The 13,873-nt window shown below is 34.4% G+C and overlaps 2 protein-coding genes, 1 long non-coding RNA gene and 1 other non-coding gene across 7 annotated transcripts in view; 3 read left to right on the forward strand and 1 right to left on the reverse strand.

Moving 5' to 3' along the window:
* The first annotated feature begins 1,079 nt into the window (after positions 1–1,079).
* LOC125875671 (nuclear transcription factor Y subunit A-7-like) lies at positions 1,080–8,155 on the forward strand. Of its 2 annotated transcripts, none has more exons than XM_049556684.1 (6): positions 1,080–1,360; positions 2,944–3,173; positions 4,057–4,163; positions 4,322–4,384; positions 5,334–5,498; positions 7,339–8,155. In XM_049556684.1, exons 2-6 carry the CDS (start codon positions 2,972–2,974, stop codon positions 7,702–7,704), a joined length of 903 nt encoding a protein of 300 aa, XP_049412641.1. In that variant the 5' UTR covers positions 1,080–1,360; positions 2,944–2,971; the 3' UTR covers positions 7,705–8,155. The 2 variants fall into 2 exon arrangements, with proteins under 2 accessions (XP_049412641.1, XP_049412650.1); XM_049556693.1 differs by having other exon boundaries at positions 1,091–1,360; positions 3,005–3,173.
* Positions 8,156–9,570: 1,415 nt separating this feature from the next.
* LOC125854060 (small nucleolar RNA snoR130) lies at positions 9,571–9,679 on the forward strand. Its single transcript, XR_007445353.1, has one exon. It is a non-coding gene; the product is annotated as a small nucleolar RNA snoR130 (small nucleolar RNA).
* A 748-nt stretch (positions 9,680–10,427) lies between these two features.
* The window catches only part of LOC125853514 (carotenoid 9,10(9',10')-cleavage dioxygenase 1), an 11,593-nt gene continuing 8,147 nt past the window's right edge, over positions 10,428–13,873 (reverse strand). For all 3 annotated transcript variants that reach the window (XM_049533216.1, XM_049533217.1, XM_049533215.1), the window contains 6 exons: positions 13,565–13,703; positions 12,384–12,501; positions 12,200–12,301; positions 11,461–11,712; positions 10,818–10,929; positions 10,428–10,706 (listed from right to left, as the gene is read on the reverse strand). In XM_049533216.1, the coding sequence (XP_049389173.1) occupies positions 10,677–10,706; positions 10,818–10,929; positions 11,461–11,712; positions 12,200–12,301; positions 12,384–12,501; positions 13,565–13,703 (753 nt within the window). In that variant the 3' untranslated portion in view covers positions 10,428–10,676. The remainder of the gene's footprint in view (positions 10,707–10,817; positions 10,930–11,460; positions 11,713–12,199; positions 12,302–12,383; positions 12,502–13,564; positions 13,704–13,873) is intronic.
* On the forward strand, positions 11,712–12,502 carry LOC125853529 (uncharacterized). Its single transcript, XR_007445179.1, has 2 exons — positions 11,712–11,886; positions 12,112–12,502. It is a non-coding gene; the product is annotated as an uncharacterized LOC125853529 (long non-coding RNA).

The raw sequence follows: 13,873 nt of genomic DNA on the forward strand, positions 1-13,873 counted from the left end.
AGTGCAGGGGTAAAAGGTCCTCTATAAAGTTTAGTATTGTAACACCATTTCGGCCAAAGTTGAAGTATTTTTAAGACCCTTTTCCCTATTCCATATGTGTTGCATTTAATTTTTTTAAAACATAAATTTACGATTATCTTCGAAGTAGATTAAATCACGAATTCTAATTGAATTAAAATCCTCAATATTAAATTTCATAAATTGAATTACAAAATTTTAAAAGTTAGCTTTTCATTGTATCCATCTCAACCACTATTTCATATAATTTAGCAAAAAATATTCTTTTCTTATTATGCTAAGTTTTATTTTGCGCATTTTATTTTTCATCATTAATTAAATAAAACATATTTATTATCATTTTTTCTTTTTTTATATCTATATTAATACGCTGTATTTCAGTGAACGGTCCTCTCAGAAACAATCTTTTTATCTCTATGAGATACGGATATGAACTGCATATATTCTACCCTTCTCAAATTACATCTGTAGAATTTCACTAAATACATTATTGTTGCAACCAAATAAAATCATATCAGTATAAAGAAATAGATTTGAGTTGGATTCTTCTGCAAATTTAGCAAGCGAAAATGAAGCATAATTATCATTTCATTTCAACCAAAGAGAAAAAGTATGAGTTACTTTACCTCAACCTCAAGTTTGGTAAGTGGTCCTTAAACCTCCTTCTTTTTTAGTTTCTCGTCAATATCTGTATTAGAGTCCGACTATTTTAAATGTATATAACATAGAATTCCATTCGGGAGAAACACTCTCTATCAATGATTTTTTCATATCCAAAATTTAAATTCGAAACCTTTAATTAAAGAAAAAACAGTCACATCAACTATACCATATCCTTTGACGGTCTTAAACCTCTTTCTATTTAAAAAAAAAAAAACTAATAACCAGTCCAATAAGTTCCAAAAAAATGGGTGTTGGATATTTCAGTTTATCCTGAAGGGCATTTTAGTCATTGAACCAGACAACAACATAATTAAAATGTTAGTAATCAAGAATAAGCTAATCCTATAAAAAAAGTTTTTCCTTAACAGAGACAGGGAGAGTGACCTATACATAAAATTCCAAATACAAAAACCCCACAAAGAACACAGTGAAAAATCCCTCACCTTCCCCACTCCCACCACTTTTTCTCTATGATACAAAATATAAATAAATAAATTAGGCCTAGATATCTACTTCTATATATATGTAGATACAGATGTATGTATAATCTTGAGAATCTTTAGTGAAAAAAACTTCCTTTTTAGCTTAAGCATATGTATGTAATAAACACAAGCTAAATTTGTGAGTTTTTCTTGAAAGGGGGTTTTCTTTAACTGCTGTCATCCCCAGAAAAAGAAAGGCAAGTTTCTATTTTGTGTTGTTGTAATTTTTAATTTTCTTGAAATTCCCATATTTTCTTGAAATACCTTATTGGAGTTTCTAAATTGGGTTACTTTTATTTGGTATTGGATCTTTTGTCTGACTAATCTGGGTATTGGTAAAGTTTTTGTCTTTCTAAGGTTTGATGTGTAAAAGTTTGAGTTTTGTGTGGAAGAAGTTTGATTAGGGGAAGTCTGGTTTATGGAAATTGGATGTGTGCTGTTGTTTTGGTTTCTGGAGCAAAATGGTTGGCTTATGCATCCTTGGTGTTTATTTGACTATTGGGGTTTGTTTTCTTGGTAATTTTAGTGGTGAATTGTAATGCTCAGTAAGGGTTGAATCAGTGAGTGGTGGAATATTTGATTTAATGAATTGTAGGGATCATGTAAATCTTTGTTTTGTGTTGGAAAATTCTGGGTTTAGGTGGTAAGTCTGCATTGCGTTGGTGATGTCTCATCTTCACTGAGTTAGAAATATATTCATTTTTGCTTATGTATTATCATTTGTTTGTAGAATTGAGGTTTAGGTGTAGTAATTGGAACTGATTTTTAGTTGCAGGTAAAGTAATGAGTTTCTTAACCTCTCAAAATTCTGTTAATGGACTGTAATACGAAATACAGTATATGACATGATTGAAACGTCGAAGCTGATAACTACCAGAAATACTCTGGACCCAAAGGAAAAAAGAGAAAGATGAGCTTTTCTTTTTGTGGATCAGATATGTGCTTTTAGCTTTTCTGATGCCTTATCTGGTTCCCCTGGGATTGTGCAGTTTGTCATCTTGATTCCACTTAATTAATAGGGTTCACTTACAGTGCGGAAGATAGCTTGTCTACCAAGCCGCTCATTTGAGGAACTAGTCGCTTAAAAAAAAAAGCAAGGAGGATTCAGATGTCACACAAGGGGAATTCCATTTTAGCGGTTCTCCGAAGCCCTATCCCTTATGAGCGAGAAATGCTCTATTTTGCGCTCTTACCCAGGAATATATATCTTATTAAAAGAAAAAATTGATTCATGTGACATTGTGATGGTTAGGTATAAAAGAAGTAATTGTCGCTTGTCATGTCAATAGACCACAGCTCTGCATACATTCCAGTTCCCTTTATGGGTTTATAGCAGGATATAAAAGCTGTGGACAATGTACAAATTTAAGGTGAAAAAAATGGCAAAACTTGTTTGTTGGGGACCAGACCCCACTTAGTGGGATTTCACTGGGTATGTTGTTGTTGTTTGTTGGGGATGCAGTCCTAGAGAACCTTCTTTATGCATTTGTGCATACTTGTACTTGATAACGCATTAGTCCCGAGATAAGTCATATCCAGTTGGCAATTACTATAACACTTGGTTCACGTTGTAAAAATCTTTTATGAAAAACAAGTGCCTGAACGTAGTTGGTTGACAAGGTTTCGAATTGCATGTAGTTGCTTGATATATTTTTCTTTAATTCTGCATGACACCAAAAGATGAGTTTGATGTCTGTCCAAGTTGGATTGCTTCTATTATTCAACTTTGTGAGATATCAACTATTCCTACTAACAGTCTATACTGTAAATTTTTGAGTAGATCGTAATTACTTGGGGCAAGTCTAATAATGCCTACTATTGCTAAACATGATGGTCGGCAGCTGGAGACTGGGCTGCGAATTACCTCACAATCACCTACCCAAATGCAGCCATGGTGGCAGGGTTATGGTGATAATACTATGCCTTTGGCAAGTGAGAATGCCGTTGCCCAGGGGAAGTCTGAAGGTGGCAATGAGGAAAAACAAACAAAGGCGCTAGCCCTGGAATCTGGTATTTTCCACATTACATACAACAACGTGAATGTTTCATCCATTAGTTTCTATCTGTATCTTATTTATACATCAACCACACTGCTGGTGTCTGATGATAATTCCTGAAACAGGGTGAAAACATTAATTACTAAACTAGAAATGAAGTCTTCTTTTCAGTTTTCACTGAAATGTACCTTATTTTGATGTTGAAGAACAGAAATCTGTGTGATGAATCCAAATTTAGCTGATTACTTGCAGCTTGAGCTAGAACTGGTCGAACTCAATGTGTTTCTGCAACTATTGTCCACCTCTTTACATATTCTTATATTTTGCTGTAGTCCAGATATTATGATAGTGAATAAAGGAACAATTAGTCAAGTTTCTTGTATATTATTCATGATTGGTCCAACTACTTTCCGTTTCCTGTGTTTGACCTTCACAACCATAGAACAAGCATCAAATAACAACAGAACACTCCTGGCAATGCAGTCCTCTTCTATGCTAGCCTTCTAAAAAGTCCTTCAATTTTTTCCCAGCCAAATACATGTACAATCTTTGCATTTACCACATCCACACATTTGATTTGAATTTGATAATATAAAATATTGCGGTGACAAGAAAATATGAATTTTAATGTGTCAGACTTGGAAATTTTGAAAGAATAAACCAAATAAAAAAAATGAAAAAGAAATATAAAAAATAATATTAATACAAGAAGTAACCACACACACACTCACACACAGTCTATGAATTCCTTCGACTCTATTCAATCTGAAGCTTTATTTTTTTACCCGTACTCTTATGACTCCACATACTAACAATGTTTATCTTCCTTTTACTTTTTTCTTTCAAACCTTGATTTGCATGTGGCGTTTTATTTGTGATGTGATTTATATTTTCAGGATCAGATGGAAATAATGAGCAATACAAGCAGCACCTCAAGCATTTTGCTCCCACAACTACTGCCATCATGGCTGAGCAGCAGAAGGAACTCACAGGTCATTCAGCTGTAAGTTATTTCGTCTTCCCTCTCTTTGTCCATAACTGATGTGCACAATTACTTCTAGCTGGTTGTCATTAGTTGAAGTCAAATTGATGGTTTCATTCTTTCCATGAATGGCTGTCTATTACATTTTGAAAGATTTATTCAGTAACCTATTGTTGCAGATGTTGGCGTCATATCCATATCCAGATATGCAGTATGGCGGAATGATGACTTATGGGGCACCTGTAAGAACAAATCTCTCTAGCGTTTTTTTGCAGATACTGATAGTTATATGCCATCAACTTCGAATTCTGCGCTTTTTCGTTTGTGCATGTAGTCAGTGCTAATGTTATGTTTGTGTTCTCTCACTTTGCTGTTTATACTAGTGAAAAGAAAAAGCCACTTGACTGTAAGGAGAGGAGCTCCGCCCCTACTCTTCAATTAAAGCTCCCCCCCTCTTTTTTTTTTCCCCTCTAAAACCCCTAGCTCCACTCATTTTGGAACTTCTAATCAGACCTGGCTGAACTTGGAACAACATGGATCAAAGGGTTGTTCTAGCCCTACTGGAAAAATAGGGATGGATTTCAACCTACAATGTGTTTGTCAAGTAGAAATGAGTGCTTTATTCTGTTTTTTCCTGGATGTAAGGGTAATATGTTAGTAATGGACTGCTGCTATGTGATATTTGCTAATCATGTTTTCTTGTTATATACTCCCTCTGTCCCAATTTATGTGACTTACTTTCCTTTATAGTCAGTCCCAAAAAAAATGACACATTTCTATATTAAGTAACAATTTAACTATAAATGTCTATTTTACCCTTAATAAAATGATATACAACCACACAAATTTCTATTATTCATTTTGGACCACAAGTTTTAAAAGTCTTCATTTCTTTCTTAAACACCGTGCCGAGTCAAACTACCTCACATAAAATGGGACGGAGGGAGTATAATGGTTACATTATTCAAGACACTTGTTTGGTTGTAACTCAATGCTATATTTGTATATGTAAATTGCATTAAATCTCACCCTCATTGATTGGTGGAGTTGTATGCATTTGTACATGGTACTAGCCTTTGGCCTTTAGCTTCTGCACTTCTAACTCTGTATTATTCCATATCTGAATTCAGCTATATCTGAAGGCAAATTACAGGTGAAGCAAAACATTACCTAAAAATGTTGTGTTGTCAGGTACATCCTCACTTATTTGAAATTCATCATGCCCGAATGCCTTTGCCTCTTGATATGGAAGAGGAACCTGTCTATGTGAACGCGAAACAGTACCATGGAATATTAAGGCGAAGACAAATAAGAGCTAAAGCAGAGCTTGAAAGGAAAGCTATTAAAGCGAGAAAGGTATAATCAGTATAAGGAAGCACTTCACCTCCAGTCTTTTTTCCCCATGAGGGGCAGACTGAATTATCTTATTTTGGACATAATCTTCATATCACATGAATTTTCAGGTTATTGGTATTAGTAAATATATGAAGTTATAATCGGAAGACATGTCCAATATTGTTTCATAATTGACTTAGTAACTAATACCGTTCCACAGTCTTTTGAAAAGTTGAACAGTTAATGCTAACAAGGTAAGGCTGTCTAATGCTAAGAAGATGAGACTCTCTTAGGAAAGGAAAGCTTCATTAATAGCAAAAAGAACTACTACGCCTCAATAGTACATAGTTAGGGTTTTCTATAGGAATCTTTAGTGTCCATTTCACTTTATTTGGACCCTTCTCATTTCAACACTTAATAATTTGTCTTGTTAGACAAATCAAGTTTTTCCTTAAAACTAGAGGTTCTCTACTGGCATACAATTACAAACCTGTAGACAAAATAAAAAGATTTCTAGCAGAACGTAGGCCTAATGTAAGTGTCCCAGTACAATTCTGTCATAATACCAACTGGTTGGTATAACCTATACAGATCTTTTGTTTTCATTGTGTTTCTTCTTCGTTATAAGTATATTTTTTGTTTGTTTGTTTGAACTCTTTGCTAAATTCACGTGGAGTTTAAGAGATTGTTGGTCTAAAGCTTACATTGCTGATTCAAAACCTAGATAGAAGGAGGGTTGCGCAAAACTAGTCAAGTTATGATGAAACGGGTTGTTTACATTATATTTAAATGTGTTATCTGCTGTAGAACATATGATAAGATACTGGTTTACACTATTAATTTGTGGTTTTTCGGAAAATCATGAATATTTATGTTAGAGATAAGCACCTTGTTTTCCTGCATAGAGACGCTTCTAGCTCTATTAGTTTCAACTCATATCATATGGAGTGTAGCTTCTACTTTGTTTTCTACTCGTATCATTGGAAGTATGGCCTAATAGAAATGAAATGCGGGGTGAAAAGCTTTTATAGTGTTAAAGTTATCCTGCCTTCTGGTTCCATTTGTAGAGCTCAGTTAGTTTCAAGGTCGGGCTTGCCCTGTGAATGATATTAGCCTTTATAATAAGGAAAATTTGATGTGGAAAAGAATTAACTTAGTTCATGCATATGGAAAAGGTGCGTTAACTACATGTAAATGGATGTATTTGCCTTTCATGAATAACAGCTGAGCTATGCAAAAAGAGATGTCTGAGATTTGTAGTAATTGCTGCTAATGGTTTGGGAAGTGGTTTTCCTGGTAATTTATTGTGTGGTTGAGGGAGCTCTGTTCTGTTCATTTTACAATATCTCATTCAACTGATGTCCTACAAGGGAACTAAGGAAGGGAGCCGAAATGTGAGAAGTATCGAAACTCTTGCAGTACTAATTATGTTAATTTACATAACCAAACAATCATCTGATTTGTTATATCTTACTTTTTTGAATTCTAAATCAGTGGGCAAGTCTCAAGATTTTCTCTATGGAAGGATCAATATCATTCTTTATAGTTTTTTCATATACTGTGAGAGGAGGAATTAAGATGTATGCTTGACTTGGTTAACCCTTATTAAGTACAGAAATAACTTATATATGTGAAGGTCCTGTGATGCTGTGCAAAAGGTGGCTTTTTATAAGTACTATAACTATCTTATATACACTGAGCAGAACATTAGATCAACAATTCTGTATGTAGATTGCTGCAGTTTCTAAGAACTTCTGTATGCAGATTGCTGCATTTTGGCGTTTAGTGCCTATGATATGTCGTCACTAGTTTTCGTAAGACATGTTGATTAAACCGACATTGGTTTGTTTGTATTTGTTAGCCATATTTGCATGAATCTCGGCATCAGCACGCTATGAGAAGGGCAAGGGGAACTGGAGGCCGCTTTCTGAATACTAAAAAGGGCAATGACATGGACTGTACACCAGAGGAGACGAAAAAATATGGGGCAACCATTCCAACTCACTCTGGCAACTCGTCAGGTTCTGGGAATTCTGATCAAGGGGGAAAGGAAGGATCTACAGTTCAAGACATGCACAAAGGACACAGCCACAGTTTTGCAACTGGCAATGGCCGTGGTTCATCTGTGTATTTTGCCCAGAGCACTGGAAGTGAACAAGGGAATGGCCACTACGGTCGCGGAAGTTGGAACCTGCTGGTCAATCAGGGGGCAGCTTCCAGCAATTAAGAAGCTACACTCCACTGATGGAGGGGTCAGCCCAGCATTTTCTTGTGCCATGGGTCCATTTCTTGCATCGTTCATGCAGGCAATGCTGAACATACATGCAAGGTGGCATGGGGCTATGCTCAGGCAATTCATTCTTGGCTTGGTTACTTGTACTATATGAGCGTCGATGAGGAAGAAAATAGCATATGGCGAGTATGATACGTTACAAATTCGCCATTTATTTGTCTTTCCTCTCACCCTGTATGTAAATAAAGAAAAATATATGTCGGAATGTAAGATTAGAAGCAGTTTGGAATCTGATACTTAAAAGTACTGCAGCATCTTGAATGTGTTTGGCTATTTGTTGGATGGGTTTGTAAAATTGACACACACTGAAGTTGCTTTTATGCTGTTTGCTTGATTTTCCAATGAGGATCTGCAATCCTCTCATCCATTGAACACTTGATTCTTTATCCAGTACTCTAATAGGTCGTTTGATATGAGGGATAAAAGATAATAATTTCAAGATAAAATGCAGAGTTATTTTATTCCGTAGTTGGTTAGGGGTATTAATTAGTTTTGACATTTATTTTTTCTCTCGACTTGATACTTAACTAGTACTACCTCTGTTCACTTTTAATTGTCATTGTTTCCCTTTTTAGAGTCAAACTATAAAAATTTTGACTAACATTTTACAATGTATTTTTTGCATTATATTGATATGTAAAAAAATGCAATTTATAGTATTTTTCGTATAGTTTTTGAATATCTATTTTTTTTAAAAAAAATATTGAATTAATGCAATTTAATTTAACTTTAAAAATTAGTCAAATTGACTTTTGAAAAGTGAAACGTGACANTTTCTCTCGACTTGATACTTAACTAGTACTACCTCTATTCGCTTTTAATTGTCATTGTTTCCCTTTTTAGAGTCTAACTATAAAAATTTTGACTAACATTTTACAATGTATTTTTTGCATTATATTGATATGTAAAAAATTGCAATTTATAGTATTTTTCGTATAGTTTTTGAATATCTATTTTTTTTGTTAAAAATATTGAATTAATGTAATTTAATTTAATTTTAAAAATTAGTCAAATTGACTTTCGAAAAATGAAATTTGACAAATAAAAATGGACGGAGAAAGTACCGTAGAAGACCATTAAAGTAAATTATCTCAATGATTTTACGTGAGTACAAATATGTGATGCAAATTTAATTAAAAATAATATATCTAAAAATGCAAATTTATTCTTGTAGTTAAAAAAAAATCAAACTTTTATTCTTGTACTTTGAGAAAATGATCAAATTTACCCCTATATTTTGTCTGTTGGTCTTCGTTAGAGTAAAGGATATATTCAAACAAAATCCAATTACAAAACAAATATGATCCAAAAGTTCTTCGTTAGAGTAAATGATATATTCAAACAAAATACAATTAAAAAAAAATATGACCCAAAAGTATAAAAAACGAGGATAAATATAATAAAAAAATTATAACAAAAGATTAAATATAATAATTTTCTTTAAGCAGAGGATAATTTTGACATTTTTCTTAGTAGTAGTAGTACAGTCAAAAGAGAAAAGAAAGTCCATACATGTGAAAAAACTCGTGGACTGATTGGGCTAGGTGCTTAAAATATATAGGTGAAAACTACAAATATTTCAAAATGTAAGGGCTTGCAGCACAAATTAATTCAATATATACATCTCTTATAGTAGGGATTATTGTCAGTCGCCGTTACCCAAAGTCTCTCTTTTCTTGTACTTGTTCTTTCGATTTGGTTTTATTTAGGGAATTTTAATTTTATTCTTTTTACGTTTAGAGAGAAATTTTAAAAAATAATCGATTTTGATTTATGATTGTTTTCGGAATTCATAAAATATCCCAGTGATGAATCATTTAGTAATCTGAAATGTTAGATGATTGGTGCTCCCTTTTTCCTAAAAGGTTGAGGAACCATCGCATTGTGGATACTAGGCATTCTGAGAGATATTAATGTTTTTTTCCGCTCACTTAACTAATAGTTATCGTCTCTTTTTCGGGTGTGTGTGTCGCTTCTACTTGGTTCAATGAGTTCTTAACTTTTTACTACAGATTTTTCTGCAAGTTTCTATAGATATGGATATGTAGAATTTTGATTTTACTTGCAGTTATTACTCAGTAAAGGGTAGATTTTCTTAAAACATTCTTAGCCATCCTAACAAAGAAAATTGTTTGTATTAATTAAGTGTGTTTCAATTTGTTTTTCTTACTTCACCTTTTAGTCTAGATTTGTTTTTTAACAACTGCATTTAAAAAATAATGTCTCTTTTTTCTTTCCGATAATTTTTTAATTTTAATATGACATCTTTGAAAAAACACAAGACCAAAGAACATTTTGATACATTTACATGTCTTTAGTTTAAGATCACAAAATTGAAAATAAGACTTATGGACATATTAATACACTTCACATTCTAAATTTTGTGTCAAAGGAGTAGTAAATCTGCACATCCCTCGTTAAACTGTGCTCCCTTGTGTAGTGATCTCAATGCCATTGCCACCTCCATAAGTCTTTCAATTCATTTTACAAAATAGATTGGAGGAAGCATCTCTCAACTTTTTAAGTTATCACGCTAAGCGAGTTTTTTATGACCGTGATGTCCAGGCCAGCTTTCGGCTAATTCCACGTAATAGCCACCTCCCACCAGCTAACATATACCAGTTCATTGACCACTAGGCCACACCTAGGTGCGTGAATTTTAAAATTTTCTGGGATTGTATTACATATCAAGTGAGCAAGAACATATGATATACATTGCGTGTTTGCTCACTCTGGTGAGCCACAATACATTTTTCCTGACAAAGCAAAGGTTCACAGATTTAATTTGTTTTCTGATAACTGAAATAGGATGCCATCAATAGAGGCCGAAATTACAAACTATACATCCACGGGACATTTATTACGTTTCAAGTCAAGCATAACCAAATGGCCAGTAGCTGTCGCTCTCATAGTTTGGCTTGTTCTCGAATTTGTTCCTGTTCAAAGTATAATGAATTCAGAGAATGAAAGCAATTTCCTAGAGAAACCTAGTATAAAGCATGTGGAAATTCAATTGAAACACCCATAGCTTTTGGTTGGCATCTCACCTCTGTGACAAATAAAGCATGGAACCCATAAGGAACTCTTTTTGGTAATTCAACAAGTGCCACAGGCTCCATGGACATTGTTTTCGCATCAATTACATTCACAGCTGACTTTCTGCATAAAATTTCATAACAGAATGGTTCAGTCAAGGTGATTCTGTTCTATATAAACTTTGCATTTCTGTAAGCGCCTAAGAACTAAGATAGGAATATAATTGACAGGTTAAGGGAAATATGGACATATGCCACTTTCAATTATATCTAAATAAAGTCCAAAGAATATTATAACTAAATAGTGAACACACTTCTCCTGTACGCATTTTCCTAGCTATACTCATATCAAGGTTGTCAAGAAACAGACAATTGAGCATCATATGACCTTAAAAGCATGTAGCTTCGGTATATTTGGTTGCAAACATTCTACACACACACACACACACGATAGAGGTAAAATACATTATGCTCTTTAAATGATGTGGGTTCAACTGTTGGACACATCAAGAGGTCTTAACCAACTCTCTGCCGCTCTTTCGCTTTAAACAGTAGTACAAAAGAAGTTTTCCTTAACATTTGGAAGACCACCAATGCAGAATGGTCTTTAGTGATACTCATGATAATGCAAGAAAGAGAGTGGAAGACAAGGTACCCAGTGTTCTCATCATGAATGAAGAATATCAAGTAGCCATCATCCTCTTCACATTCTGTACCAGGCTGACTAGGAACAAATACAGCCTCCGAACCAAATCTGCCAGGTCCTAGATCAAAGATACCTTGAACATTCCCTCCAACTTCAAGCTGTGATTTTCCAGTCTCTGGTTCAGCATGCAAATCAAATTTGATGACTCCAGTTACCTTAGCAATGCTGTTCAAAGTGGTTCCATACACATAACGCTGCTTCCTAAATTTCAACAGAGTTACTATTATTATACCAACATAAGACAGAGGCCTACTGATAAAACTCTTGGTACACCAGATCAAGCAATGAAAACCAAAGAGGAACATAAATCTAATACACAACACCTAAACACTCATAAATAAAATTAGAAGCAAAATGGACAGACAATAAATGAAGGTGTTCATCACCCAGCATTTTAATTGGACAATGTTTATGCCATGTAGATTGGAAATTGCCAGATAATTTCAAAGATAGGAGCAGTGGCGGAGGGAGGATTTTCATCAAGGGGGTTCAAAAAAAAAAAATTAGTCACATAAATAATATCCACAAATAAATTAAACGGGTCGAATCGGATATAAACGGGNTAAAATTAGAAGCAAAATGGACAGACAATAAATGAAGGTGTTCATCACCCAGCATTTTAATTGGACAATGCTTATGCCATGTAGATTGGAAATTGCCAGATAATTTCAAAGATAGGAGAGCTGACCTGCCAGTGTAGTTCTCGTTGATCCTTGGAAAATCAACAGCAGACTCCGATAATTTCTTCTGTGAAGCTGCACCACTCTTCATGTTAAATCTCATTTCATATCTGTAAAAACAAAATCCTGATCAAGAACTGTGGCAGATATAAACAAGGTCAATTTGAACAATCATTGTCAGAGTCTCCTAACAGCTCATTGCAGAAATTCTCAAGCTTTTCTTTAACAGCTCCATTGACCATGTCTAGGTCTGGGTTCATAAGGCGGCAGGTAATCAACACGACTTCATCTCCCTCCTCCCAAGCATTGGCTGGTAAATAATCAAAATGATAACACCAGTAAATAAAAAAAAAGAAGACAATAGAAAGTCACGAGATATTGGGAGAATATTCTTCATGATTGAGTTAGTGAAGAGAACAATTATGGATACTGTGTAGAATATTTTCAGCGATTTTTCTTTCTTGATAGTAGAATATTTTCATTGCTTACGTTTTAGTTAAGAATCCTATTACTTGCAGAAAATTTCATTATTCTCTATGTTCTTAAAACCAATTCTAACAAAGTTTTCCCTCTCCTTGCTTCTTGAATGGCACTCGATCCCTTACAATCTTAGTAGAAGCATAAATAATTTTTGCTCACTATTGGCCGCCCTTACGCTGCACCCAGCTAAAGTTTTTTATTGATCTTTTCTCTTTCTGATCATCCTAACGGCAGAACTTATTTATCACAACCCTTTTTGTGGCTACACACCTCTTTTTATTGACTGTTCCGGCATATCATAAATCACTAACTTTTTTTGGCTTTACTGTCTCTTCCCATCAATATTTTGATAATTATTCTGACAACTTTTCAAGAAAATTATTAAAGAGTTCAAAATCAATCAGATCTCCCCAAGTATGATTCAAACTTACTACCAATCGGTTAATCCTCAGTTTCTTCTTCTAGATAAATTTTGTAATACATTTCTTCTTCTTTTTTCATTATCCCTTTACTAATCAGAGTGTAGCATCGAGTTCCTTATCAAGACATTGAATTTTTCTGTCAATAATTTGAGAGAAGTCTTAATCTCTTCTTTTTTTCATGGTATATATATGACATAAACCCAAAAATCAAACTAAATACCCAATTGCTCTATACTTCTCAGTCATAGAATGTAGTCAAAGTACCCACGGTAAGTTCACCATATCCACTATGGATCCCACACCCACATCCATGTCGTGTCTACATGGGTGCCGCGGAGATTTTGAAGAGTCTGCAATATCGCTATTAAGCGCTACATGCATGTGAGACGTATTGGCTAGTTACCCGCTTTTCTGTTCAGGGTAGAGCTATCTTTAAACTTTTCAAGGAAGACAGACCACAAAGTTGCTTACCGTTGTGAAAAATGAAGCAATTAGGAAGCTCGAACCACCTGATTAGAGCCTCATTGTTTGCATATCGTGGAAGGACTCCAAATCGAGCTTTTTTAGTAGCATCAAAGGTAAAAGCCAGCTTATTATTTTTCACCATTTCCTGAATGCAAAATTCATAAAAAAGATATTTCACATGTGAAAGAATCTGATGATACAACCCAAAATCTTAATTCAATGGATGGAACAGCCCCAAAACCTTTATCATCAGACGTTTGGGGCTATTCCATCGCATAAAAGTTAAGAACATGCATATGAGCTCCCCCCCCCCCC

This window comes from Solanum stenotomum, chromosome 1, assembly GCF_019186545.1.
Source record: "Solanum stenotomum isolate F172 chromosome 1, ASM1918654v1, whole genome shotgun sequence".
In the NCBI taxonomy this organism is placed as follows: domain Eukaryota; kingdom Viridiplantae; phylum Streptophyta; class Magnoliopsida; order Solanales; family Solanaceae; genus Solanum; species Solanum stenotomum.